The following is a 13,096-nucleotide window of genomic DNA, read 5'->3' on the forward strand; positions in this document are numbered from 1 at the left end:
GTGGCAAACTGGTGATGAAAGTAGATCTGAGATTTCTCAGTCTCAGATCTCACACTCTTATTGTCTCACACATCTCAGATCTCTCTCACTGTCTCACAGTGATCTGTCTCACACATCTCATATCTTTCTCACCGTCTTGTGCAAGAGAGACAAATCTGTGCAGATCTGAGATTTCTCAGTCTCAGATATTAAATTTTGTTAGTTTTCAAAACCTTGTCACTAACCGTTCTCCAAGTCGAACGGTTCAACGATCAAACCATCTAGGTCAATGGTTCATTGACTACTTCAATAATTTTTGACCAAATACCAAGTTTGGGGTAAAACAGAACCGATCGCCTGAATGGTTTCCAGTCCGAATAGTCTGATCGCCTGGGTCAACGACGATTTGAAAGCATTGGGTTGGAACACTCCCAAATTGGCTTGCTCCTTTGATGGTGGTTGAAGGAAGCAATTTGGTGTGAGATTCAAGAACCTCCTTAAAGTCCCTTAGGTTTTCTTTTTGTTGCTTTGTTGGTTTTCTTTTCTATGTTTCTGGTTGTTTGTTGATGGTTGTTTTGTTGTTAATCTTTCTTACAAAAAAAAGGATTATAACACCTCAAGATTAGACCTATTCATGGGCTAGGTGACTTGTTATAAGTTGGGTTGGGTCATAATTTTAGGCCCACGGGCTTGGGCCTAAAGCACCGGACCCAACTTTTTTTTGGTCCGGGCTCAGGCTTTCTCAAAAAAGCTCAGCCCAAGCCCAAACCAGACTTGATACCATATATTAAATGATAAAAATATATTTTATTTAATAAAAGATATATATACAATATTTTTTCTTTGTTCTTCTCTTTTTTCCAAGTAATAGTGAGATGCTTATTAGTTTTAAGTTTTGAAAGTTTTTAATATAAATAAAACACTTTTTATTGAATGGAAAAAGAAAAAAAAAATTCTGTTTTCAAATTTTTGGACGGGCTTTGAGCTTTATATGAGGGCCGGACTCGGGCTCAAGACCTAGGCCCGATGGTAGGGCCGGGCTCAGGCTTAGACATGAGTGTATTTTATTGATACATATACAAAATCCGACCCAAACCCGGCCCCACCCAGCCCATAGTATACTCAAGATCATTTTATATGATCAATTGCCCATAAATTGATCTCATCCTAGTCCTTCCAATATTAACACATCCTACATGAAATTTCTTTGTAAAAGTCAACATTTAACAAGTTGAAACATTCCCACATCTTTACATGTATCAACCTAGTGTTTATTTTAAAAAATAAATATATAAACAATTTAAAGTTTGAAAAATAACAAGAACAATATCCAATCGTGGCCTTGTAGCTTCTTGTTTCTAGTAAAGCAGCTTCTCATGTCCAAAATGCAACGTACCAAGTTGCTAATTGCATAGAAAGTACTTTTTCTTCCTACAAAATGTGATGATGTCACGCGTTCTGTGTGTTACCATTTGATTCTTTTAATCTTGGTACAAACCACTTGTTCACACGTCGACGAGTTAGTGCTACCTGTCAACATTCATTAGAAACATGATTCATTTGTGCATATATAGGAGAAACAATATACATTTTACATTTACCAAATATTTATCATATTTGAACCTCATTATTAGACATGTTCATGGGCCAGGTAGCCCGATGAGTTGGCCTGATTTGGCTCATTCTAAGTCAAGCTTGGACATAATTTTAGGCCTGTGGGCTTAGGCTCAGTCTTAAAACACTAGACTCGACCTTTTTCGAGCTGGGCTTAGGCTTTCTCGAGCCCAAGCCCGACTTGATAATATATATTAAATAATAAAAAAAGATATAATATTTTTATTTGTTCTTCTTCTCTTTTCTCAAGTAATAATGAGATCTTTTATTATTTTTGAGTTTTGAGGGTGTTTAATATAAATAAAACACTTTTTTATTGAATAAAAGCAGAAAAAACTATTTTCAAATTTTTGGTTGGGCTCGGGCTCAAGCGAGAGCTTCGGACTTTATATGAGGGTCGGGCTGATGCTCAAGACCTAGGCTTAATGATTGGAAGCGGGCTCGGGCTTGGGCCTAAATATATTATGTTGATACATAGACAAAGCTCGACCCATGAGCAGGTCTACTTATTATGTACTCCCCAACCAAATTTCAAAATATTAGTATCACAAAGCATATAAAAAATGTAAGAAATGGATAAATATTATTATACACTTGGGATGCACATGGATATAGAGGAAAAATCTAGATATGCCAAATATATTAAGGAAAGTCACACAAATCTCACAAATATACATAAATCTAAGGTTGAAATAAGTATGAATAATGTCTAAACACATAATAGTTAAGGATGAAATACATTACAATAAACACATAGGAACATGTAGATATCATACAATAGTTTTACTAATAATGCATCATGCAAGAGAGAAGCATACTATATAAAATAGTTTCTCTCCTTTTCTCATTAACTTCCATAATTATCTGTTCTCATTAATTATGCCATTAACTCTCTTCTTCAACAACTCATGCCACTAATTCTCTCCTCTCCATTACTCCACTGAATTACCTAAAATTCATTAGCTTTGTCGATATTGATATCTATCTCAGTTTAACTTCAAGTTTAGATACATTAGATATGTTTATTTTAAATTATAATTATTAATAAATAATTATATTAAAATGGAGATATTCTATTATATATTATTGGGCTAAATAATCTACTTCATTTAAAATATAATTAATTTTTAAGTTGATTAATCAAATAATTTGCATATCACAATAAATATTTTTTATTTCACTCAATAAAAAAACAATGTTTTAAAAACCTAACTTGGAGGCTGAATAGTTTTTGGCTCTAGGTTATGGATCAATAGTTCAACTATTTGGGTTAGATGAGTCAAATCATGACATACCATCCACTTGTATACGTATAATATAATATAATTACAATTTTTTTGTGTATACATATTTTTAGGTCTGTACTTTTTATTTTAGTTTTTAATTTTTTATAAAGAAAAGGAACCAAAATTGAAATTTGAAACCACAAAATAAGTGTTTTTGTATAGTGGGGTTGTAAAGATGACGACAAGATACCAAAAAAAAAAAAAAAAAAAAAAGATCCCTGCAATCAAAAAGTTGACGACAAAGTTAAGTCCTCTAGAAGTTTTCAATACATTATATATTGTAACCCGTGACCCATTGACTAGGTCAAAGGGGTCAATGGTTCAATTGCCTAGGTCAAATGGGTTTGACCAAATCAATAGTTTTTGAAAAAATAATAGGTTTTAGAAAGCTCAAAAATAGGGTCGAGTGATGGTTTGAATGGTTTAACCATTTAAGTTAACGACGAGTTGAAAACATCGAATGAAACATCATAAAAATTAAAATCCATTGATATTTCACTTGAAAATAATAAAAATTAATTAATAATTATAAAAATAATTTATTAAACTACTTAAATAAAATAAAAATAAAAATTTGTTATTTATAAAAATATTTTTATTAATATAATAAAAATAAATGAATTAATAAAAAAGTAATAAGATAAATTAAAACTAATATCCATTTAAGATTCCTTTCAAATTGATATAAAGCTAATACAAAATTACTAGTTTATAATTAAACTTAATAAGCATTAATAAAAATAAAAGATAATATCTATTTTATTAATCTTAAATATAGTTTAATTAACAATCTTATGAACCTCGCCTATGTTTTGACATTAACAAAAACCTTCCATATTGTTTTGAAAAAATAATGTGCAAATACTTTCCTTCCATTAGGATTTGAAATAGAAAATGTTAATGTAATGCATTAATTTTTAAATACCAAATTTACCCTTAACCAACTTCATTCAGATATAAATTTACTAAAATACCTTTGAAAAAAAATTATTCCTTTTACTTCACTTCAGACTTTTTACCTTTGTCCAAGAAGAGTAGAGATTTTTATTCTTTGAAAGTTGTCAAGCAAAATAAATTAGTGGAGGGTAAAGTTGAAACTTTAGATTGTATATGGTAACAAGTTAACAATAATAAGGATATTTTTGTAACTTCAATGTCTTTGTTACTGAAAGGCTAACGGAAAGAAGACATTTGTGTTTTTTCAAAACTATAAGGGTCAGAACACAAGGATGGTTTATAGAATTATTATGAGGAGGGTTTTTATAATTTTATGTAAAAATAATATAAAAAATTATAGTCCAATAGAATTTTAAAATTAATTAAAAATTTAGCATTAAGGTAGAAAAAAGAATACAAATTTATCTAAAATATAGGAAAATAACCACCCTCAAAAGGAATATCTTATATATTTCATTAACAAAATTTACAATGACCACACACACACACACATAGAGAGAGAGAGAGAGAGAGAGAGAGAGAGAGAGATTTAAGGAAAAGTAAATGACAATTAATTGGGGGCATAAAAGGTTAGATAAAGCCACAATTAAGAAGAAGTAAACAGTCGGATCTAATGGGTTAAATGACAATTAATTGAACATGAAATTTGAATTCCAAAAGAATATGGTCTATATCGCAGAACACTACAAACCTGATATGGATAAATATAGACCAACACAAGAGAAATTGTTTCAATATCAAGCCATTCTACCCATGCCACATACCCGTCCTCTTGGAAATTGATACAATATACCTAGTTTCAGACATATCATATATCAATATTTTAAATCTTAACTCCAACTTTCCATAGGTATAGATTTTTTCCCTTGAGTTTTGAAAAACATCCATAATATATTGTGCTCATCAACTTAGACCATCTAAATGCCAGCCCACATTTTTTTATAGAATCATCATCATCATCTAAATTTTGTTTAGTGTCATACTCATTGTTATTTTCTCCAAGGATTAAAATATTGATATTGCCTGATACCCAAAGTTGGGTATTGGTGCATATCGATATAGCCAATAACATTTTTTATTTATTTATTTTACAAACATCAGAGAGATTAGACTTATGATCCCAAAGCTATAAAGTTTTCAAAAATCTTTGTATCGTCATATCCGCCGTCTCCAAGTCGACCAATATAGATATGAATTATATGCATAGTTGTCAAGGTGACGCCTAGGCGACAAGGCGCCCTTGGAGGCTCGCCTCGCCCAGTCACCAAGCAATTTTGTGCACCAGTTATAAAATAGTTTTATATTTTTAATTTTTTGACATTATAAATAAAATAGACATTATTAAACTAGAATATTCATTTTATGTGTTTATACACTAACTTCTTTTTATTATTTCCTTATTTTGTTAGGGTTTAATCAACACAAACATTGCTAACTACTGAATTGAATCCATGGTTCAAAGTATCGATACACTTCTGTGTATTGGCAGAGGTGTATTGGTAATTATAACGATACTCCCCCTATTTTATTTATTTATTTGGTTTTCAATTTCAATTTTAAATATATATATATATATATATTATTTAAAAAAAGGGTCCCCGAAAACACCTATAAACAGGTATCAGGACCCCAAAGATACAGTACAATACACCCGATACGGGGCATATCGTATCAAAATTTTGACCCTTGATTGAACACTCAAAAATTTCAAAACCTGAATTAAATTTTTTTCTAATCAACAGATTTTCTTCTTCCACATCTTATTCTTCTTATTCCACCTTTTATTTTCTTCTTTCCTATAACAAAAGTAGGGGTTCAGCCCCTATATTTTTTGAATTTTCTTTCCTTTGTTCTTTTTCTTCTCATAAAATGTTGATGTTTTTACACTTAAACATGAAATTTATACTTCTTTTATGAAAATTATGAATCATTATTAAGGAAAGATGGTTACAAAACCTAGGGAACTACCCTAGGGTATATGGTTTTACTTAAAAAAATCCAAATCCATTGCCTAGGCAACATAGTGCCCCCCCTATCGCCTAGCCTCGCCTTGGCGCCTTGAAAACTATGATCATATGATATGATCAATACAAGGTGTGTATTGTATCCATATTTTAATCATTGAATTTTTTTTCTATAGAGTCAATGGCATATATTTGATGGTATGTTACAACTTACGGAAGTTTTCTGTGAGACCTTTGGATATATACCATACATCTTTTGCAAGTTAAAATGGTACCACCTATACAAATGTCCTAGTTTGATAAAACGCTCCAAATAAAGGGAATTGATCCAAAAACAAATACCTGCTCCTCCCAGTCAGTCCTCAAGGTTATGTAAACAAGTACAAGAGTTTGAACAAAAGTGCCAAATAACATTCCCATCCAAATTCCCTGCCAAATAAATCATAATTTAGATCAATTAACTTCATCAAGAAACAATTATTGTTCTTTAGCTAGTACGTACGATGGATTACAACACAAAACAAAAAATGATTTGCAAAGTCCTTGTATTACAAAGTTCGAAGATTTAAGAAACATATTAATTTTGATAATACCAAACAATAAATGCATGGAACTAGGCAGCAGATACATCTAAAAGATTTGATATTTTGATCAATTTAGGCCCTTTATAAAAGTTAAATGTCAGTGTCTCAAATTCAGTTTATTAAATACTATATGGTTTTAGTTGAAATATATCTTAATCACATATCTCATCTACTGGAGCTTTATTCCAATTTCTGAACATTTTATGAATAAGAAAATGATAGCATGTTCCTGTTTCTCCATTGTAATTTCTAAAATAACTTACAGTGTAATAAAATATGACAAAATGAGTGGAAAATTAGGTTGGAAGAACAAGATAAAAGAGCTCACTTTAATGTCAAAATGGAAGATATAACCAAGCACAGCTCCAATAGGAATTCCTACTAGGTAATAGCAGGCTAAATTCACGTAAGCTACAATACTTTGCCAGCCTGAACCAACAGCAACCCCTAAGAATAAAGAGAAATATAAAATGTCAATTCATATTCATTTGATTTAATAATTTTCTTTTAAAAAAAAGGCTATTTGGCATTCCCTAATAGCATCTTCAATAAATAACATTTTAGGGCCCATTTGATTCACAGTGGAATATAATCAGAATCAGAATGGTTTATTCCCATAGTCTAATTGGTTGAGACAGGAATTGGGATGAGTTAGAATGGGATATTCCATTCCCAAGGCAGGGGGAGGGAATGGCCATTCCCTCAAATGGGGGGATGGAAATGGGATTCCGATTCCACCCAACCAAACAGTTGGAATCGAAATGACAGACCCTTAATTGTAATGGTGTTAGAGTGGAAAGGAAAAGCTTTTGTTGATAAAACCTTTTTGTTTGAATTTGTTGTGTAATAGTTATATGGGACTGTTGTTGTCTCTTTGTCATTCAACTCCTAAAGTTGACAAACACATTACACAATGAGAACTAGTCTTAATACAATATGCCATCAGTTCTTTTCATATTTGCATCTCACATAGTGATGTTAACATTCTTGTCACATGCCTTCAGGCATTTGAGGAGTCAAGATAGGAAGAAACTCACCTGAAAGCACTGGTTGAACACTATTTAGAAGTATGGAGCAAGCTAAAAGAGGTGATAGATTACCAACAGCTCTGGCCACTTGACGACTCTCTGTAAATATATAAGCAAGCCTCTCACGAAAAAATAGAAAAAAAACAAATAGCACAAGTCCAATGGCTAATGATGTAAGAACAGCCACAACAACTGCAAACTTTGCAGCTCTAGAGCTCCCTCTCCCAAGCTCATTTGACACCCGCACACTGAAAAACAACTCAAACAAACCAAGACAAAAGATTTACTGGAATAGCATAGAGAAGGTACAAATTGATAACAATGACAAGAATTTCTAGCTTCGAAGAGATACTCTTTGAAAATTTATATAATCAGTTTCACTGTTTTCAGTAATTCAGTACTAATTATAAAAGGAAGGGGAAAATATCCTAGTTCAGGCATAATCTATATAGGCAGCATTTGGAATCGGTGTAAAAATATACTAATGACGTTTTACACTGAACCAGAAAGTGACCGTTGCTTTTTTGAAAATAGTGATGGGTGGAAGAGTGTAAAGTATTACATTGATAAAATCGATGTAGTTTTTACATCGATTATTGATGTAAAACTTTAGATCTGATGAGGTTTTACATCGATTATCGATGTAAAACTACACTCCATCCAAATGCATGCAAAACTGAACCGGAGTGTGGTTATACGTTGATAATAATTACACCCTCTTTCCAAACGCATACAAAACCAAATCAATATAAAATTTACATCGGTTCTTGAACGTAATTAAATAACATACTGAGTGGTATTTGACTCAAAATTGATACGGGGAAGGTAATGAGATGTATATACCCAAGATATATAACATTTTATGCATGCTACTTGCTGTTTATCTAAGAAAGACACTTCAGGGAGATCATAAATATGACATTAAAAAGTTATGAGTAATGATACCTTGTTGCAGCCAAGAAACCAAGAGATATCATCATCTCCCATCCGTTGATGTTGAGACTGGTTCATAAATCATATATTGTAAAATGTACTTCTGTCAATCATTTGAATAATGAAGTAGACAAGAAAAATATAAAATAGCAAGGGAAACAAGAGAATACATAGGGAAATGATATAGTTAATCATGCATTAAAAGTACCAGATAGAAAGAGCATCGATGGCAACTTCAGCATTTTTCATGTTGCCAGTTAAAAGAACTAGGACTGTGTTGTACCAGAGCTCAAGACTGTGAGAACAAGATAAGTTAATTAGAATCAAATTCTGAGCAAAGCGAAGCAGAATTTTTTTTTTCTAGATTGCAGGAATACATTTTTATTCACAAATTATCCAATGTTGGAAAATGTTTTGAATTAGGTGAGCAAACAATTACTCAATCCAGTAGCTGGATGTATTGAATGAAGCCAATGAACAACTGTATTTTATGTGTGTTGTGTGAAAGTACAATTGTGTGGACAGATGGCACCACAACAATAGAAAAAAATAATAATAGAAAAATAAAGAAAACAAGAAAACAAAATTTATGTGGTCTAGTAAGATGCTTAATAATCAAGGAGGATATAAAGATTTCGAATCCAGATTATGCTGTCTGAAATTTTAAACCTAGAACCCAAAGAGAACCATAAAGAAAAACTCCCTTATCCACAGGAGAAAAACTGAAGCTGGTATTGAAGTGGGACCTAGGGCAAGATTAAAACATGGAAACAAAATGCAGGCTTTTGTATATGGTAAAGCTTTTCAAGAGCGAAAAACTTGTTTAATTTAGTTAGCGTAGGGGTATTTCTGTCTTTATACCTAGATTAATGTCACTGATCTGTAATGTTGTGCTGGAATCAGTGCTCACTTAAATAAGGGCACATATGTCTTTTCAATTATTTTTAATAATATAAGTACAGTCTGGCCGACTGGGAGAAGGTTATGTTGAGACTTCCAGTTCGAAGAGATTTTAGTGCATGATATCTGTTATAGATCAAATAGGAAGTGAGTTTCAGACCATATGCTAGAGTTTCAGACAGTAGTGTGCTAGGGTTTATGCTGGTTTTTGTGTATTTCGAAGGAAGAGTCATGATCATATAGTGGTGAGATTTCAGGTAGTCGTAGGAGTAGGGTTTGTGGTGTAAAGAGCACACTTTTCAAAAACAACAAGTGCTGAAATCAGTGTGACAGGTGTGATCTAGTTGTGTACAATGTGCAGAATTCAGTGGTAATAGAATTCAGCAAGTGTGCAGAATCGGTGATAACAGAATGGGAGATAACAGTGATTGTAAACCTAATATGATGGTGCCTACAGACTACCTGAATGTTCAGATGACCTCCATTAAACTAAATGGAGAGAATTATGTGCCTTGGGCTAAATCCATCGAAGTCTTTTTGAAAGCAAAGAAGAAGGTAAAACACATAAGAGAGAAGAAACCCCCCACTGACTCTCACGAGTATGAAGACTGAGAGCAAGAGGATGCTCAGATCATCACATGGTTGTGGAATAGTATGGAACCCAGGATTAGTGCAAACTTTATGTTTCTTGACACTGCCAAAGATGTGTGGGACCATGCGAAGAAATTGTATTCGGGTCAGGACAATACAACCAAAGTGTATCAATTGTATCAAGAGTACTTTAACCAACAACAGGGCAATCGGAGTCTTGAGGAGTACTATGCCAACATGAGAAACATACGTAATGAGTTGAATGTCTATCACCCTCTCACTTCTGATGTCAAGATTCAACAACAATAGAGAGAACAACTTGATGTGACTAGATTTTTGGTGGGACTGAAGTCTGAATATGAACCAGTACGGGCTCAGATATTAGGAGGATCAGCTCTCCCCTCCTTAGAAGAGGTATTTGCTCGACTCCAGAGGATTTCTATCGAATCTTCTGAGAACTCTAATATCTCAGGTAAATCTGCCTTTGCTGTATCGAGAGACCTTCTCACCGGTTGTAAATGGGTTTATACGGTTAGGTATCTGCCTGATGGTAGTGTTGAATGCCTGAAAGCGTGATTGGTTGCAAAAGGGTACTCCCAAACCTATGGTATTGACTACACAGAGACCTTCTCACCGGTTGCTAAGATAGGGTCAGTTCATGTTGTCATCTCTCTTGTAGCCATGTATGAGTGGCCACTATATCAGCTTGATATCAAGAATGCCTTTTTGCATGATGACTTACACAAGGAGGTCTACATGGAGCAACCTACAGGGTTTAACAGTCTCCTCGAACGTGGTTTGGTAGGTTCAGTGAGGTGGTAAAGAAGTTTGTGTTACATAGTTTTGTATGCCCTTAGCTTCAATCAAATTGATGTACTTTATGAGTTTATTGTAAATGAATAAAAGTGCATGTTTGATTCATGTTCCCATGGTATGCCCTTCGCAGATGGGAGATTCGCTATCTGCGATTTGCAGTTTGAGAAACTGCAATCTGTGATCTAACCTCTGTTTTGCAGGATGGAGTGTGCGAACAGCCCTGATTAATTGTTTTTTGTTTTTCTTTTATCAGTTATTTAATTTCAGATTATTTTCTTGAATTAAGGATTTAATTAAAAATCAAACCCTAGACCCATTTGAACCAAGATTGGTTCAAACTGTTTGGACCAATTCTAGGGTCTAATCAAGGCTGAAAGTCAGCCCTAAAGGGCCTAAGGATTGATATTTAGTTAAATGATTAATTCGGCCCAGCCTGTAAAGGCCCAGTTTTAAATAGTTAAAACTGCAAAAGCCCATTTTAAAGGATAAAGCTATATGGGCCGAACTGGGTAACCCTAATTCAGCCCATATACCTAGATAATATTAATGGTTAATATTATGGAATTTTAACGGGCTTCCAACGGGCCTTACAGATAATTAATTGATTGGATCAATTTATCCCTGCATGAGATGTATGGATGTGTGATGTGCTGCGTACATGGGCCATAAGTACTTGGCCCATGCTCATTCCATAGTGGCTCTTGCGCACACCATGGCTGAATGCACATCATTGCCATGGTGTCCCTTTTGGTAATTGGATGACCTCCTGAGTGGTGGGCCCCACACCTCATCAAGAGGTCACGTGCGGAACCCTAGCCGATTTAAGGCCCACCGAAATCTGGCTTTATGAAAGTCAGTGGGAGCCACTTTGGTTTGACCTAAATCAAACTAAGGCGTAATTTTGTTCCCTCCAGCTAATATGAGTACATGTGATAGGGAGATTCATATGATGAACTCTCTAAAGGCCTTCCATCATTAGCATGAGGATGGGTCTTTCAGTAATGAGGAAACGCACCAGAAAATGGGCTATCCATTTGCTGTTGGGCTTGTCTGAATGTTTCATAAGATGATAGGGGCGTCATAGACCGATGTGGGAGGGGCTTCACCAGAAAATGGGAACTCTCTCACGGTACCTTGGCGTTTACGAATATGATGGGTAAGCACTCACTGGACAGAAAGGCTTACCTGAAAACGGCTCTGAACCTTGTCTGGCAGAGGTCAAAGGGAAAACTCATATGATGAGTGGATATGATCCTTCACAAAAAGGTGGTGGGGTTTTGCAGCTGAAACAGTTGGCTCCATGCACCCTATGTGATTTCCCACATTTCCAGAGACAACCCGTAGTCACCGTCACTGAGAAATGAGGGAAATCTCAGAGATGAATAAATGGAAATGGATCGTAGATTAAAATCCATATCTATGAATTGAACATGAATCAAATTAGGTTGTGGACTGATGTTTGCTCTTTTATCAGAAAATGGCAAACGGATCTTTTGCAAAGCTTCTTGATGACAACAAGCTTAAGGGCCCAAACTACGCCGACTGGTACAGGAATCTTATGCTGGTCCAAACTCCAGAAAAGCTGGACAAAGTGGCAAAGAATCCTGCCCCAGAGCGTCCGGGTGACAGGGCTTCCGAGGCCTGAAGGAGAGACTATCAGGAATGGGAGGAGAAAAACTCCCTAGCCCGGTGTTACATCATCGCCTCCTTAGACAACCCAATACAGAGGCAGTTTGATCAGATCAAACTTGCCAATGACATATTGGACAGCCTGAGGATGATGTATGAAGAGCAGAATCATTCTATTCGGAAAAAGGTCTTGAAGCAGTTAATGACCACTCAAATGTCCAAGGGCCAACAAGTTCACGACCATTGTCTTCGAATGATGGGTTACATCAACGAACTGGAGGCTCTTGGATCCGGGCTAGACCTCTCAACCCAGATAGACGCTATCTTTAATTCTTTGCCTCATTCCTTTAATCCGTTCATCATGAATTATAACATGAACAAGCTGAATGTCAGCTTGCAAGAGCTCAGCAATATGTTGCAAAGAGCTGAAGAACTGATTAAAAAAGATGAGCCTGTAGCTATGCTTGTTGAAGCTAGCAAAACGGGCAAGAGAAAGAGGAAGGCAAAGAAGCCTCAGAAGAAAGCCACCAAGGGCAAAAGGCAGAAGAAAGACAAAGCATTAGATGCATGTCACTTCTGCAAGAAGACCGGCCACTGGAAACGGAATTGTCCTGCCTACCTGGAATCCAAGAAAGGTAATTTAGAAACTTGTGTTATAGAAACCAATTTATTGGTAGCTTCTGCGTCCTGGTGTATTGACTCCGGGGCTTCAACTCATGCGTGTAACTCACTGCAGGGGTTCAAGGTAAGCAGAAGGCTGAGTGAAGGAGAAGTCACTCTCTACTTGGGGACTACTGCAACTGTTGCAGCCGCGG

The 13,096-nt window shown here is 34.9% G+C and overlaps 1 protein-coding gene across 4 annotated transcripts in view; it reads right to left on the reverse strand.

Annotated features, from left to right (window-relative positions):
• Nucleotides 1-1,181: 1,181 nt before the first annotated feature.
• Nucleotides 1,182-13,096, reverse strand: part of LOC148871783 (protein DETOXIFICATION 21-like) — a 29,751-nt gene continuing 17,836 nt past the window's right edge. For 2 of the 4 annotated variants that reach the window (XM_088968730.1, XM_088968732.1), the window contains 7 exons: nt 8,554-8,640; nt 8,358-8,414; nt 7,422-7,660; nt 6,713-6,831; nt 6,143-6,229; nt 4,528-4,629; nt 1,182-1,509 (listed from right to left, as the gene is read on the reverse strand). In XM_088968730.1, coding sequence (XP_088824856.1) covers nt 1,429-1,509; nt 4,528-4,629; nt 6,143-6,229; nt 6,713-6,831; nt 7,422-7,660; nt 8,358-8,414; nt 8,554-8,640 — 772 coding nt within the window. In that variant the 3' untranslated portion in view covers nt 1,182-1,428. The remainder of the gene's footprint in view (nt 1,510-4,527; nt 4,630-6,142; nt 6,230-6,712; nt 6,832-7,421; nt 7,661-8,357; nt 8,415-8,553; nt 8,641-13,096) is intronic. The other 2 variants (XM_088968731.1, XM_088968733.1) reach the window with 1 other exon arrangement.

This window comes from Nelumbo lutea, chromosome 2, assembly GCF_056320005.1.
Source record: "Nelumbo lutea isolate HS-2025 chromosome 2, American lotus-T2T, whole genome shotgun sequence".
Classification (NCBI taxonomy): domain Eukaryota; kingdom Viridiplantae; phylum Streptophyta; class Magnoliopsida; order Proteales; family Nelumbonaceae; genus Nelumbo; species Nelumbo lutea.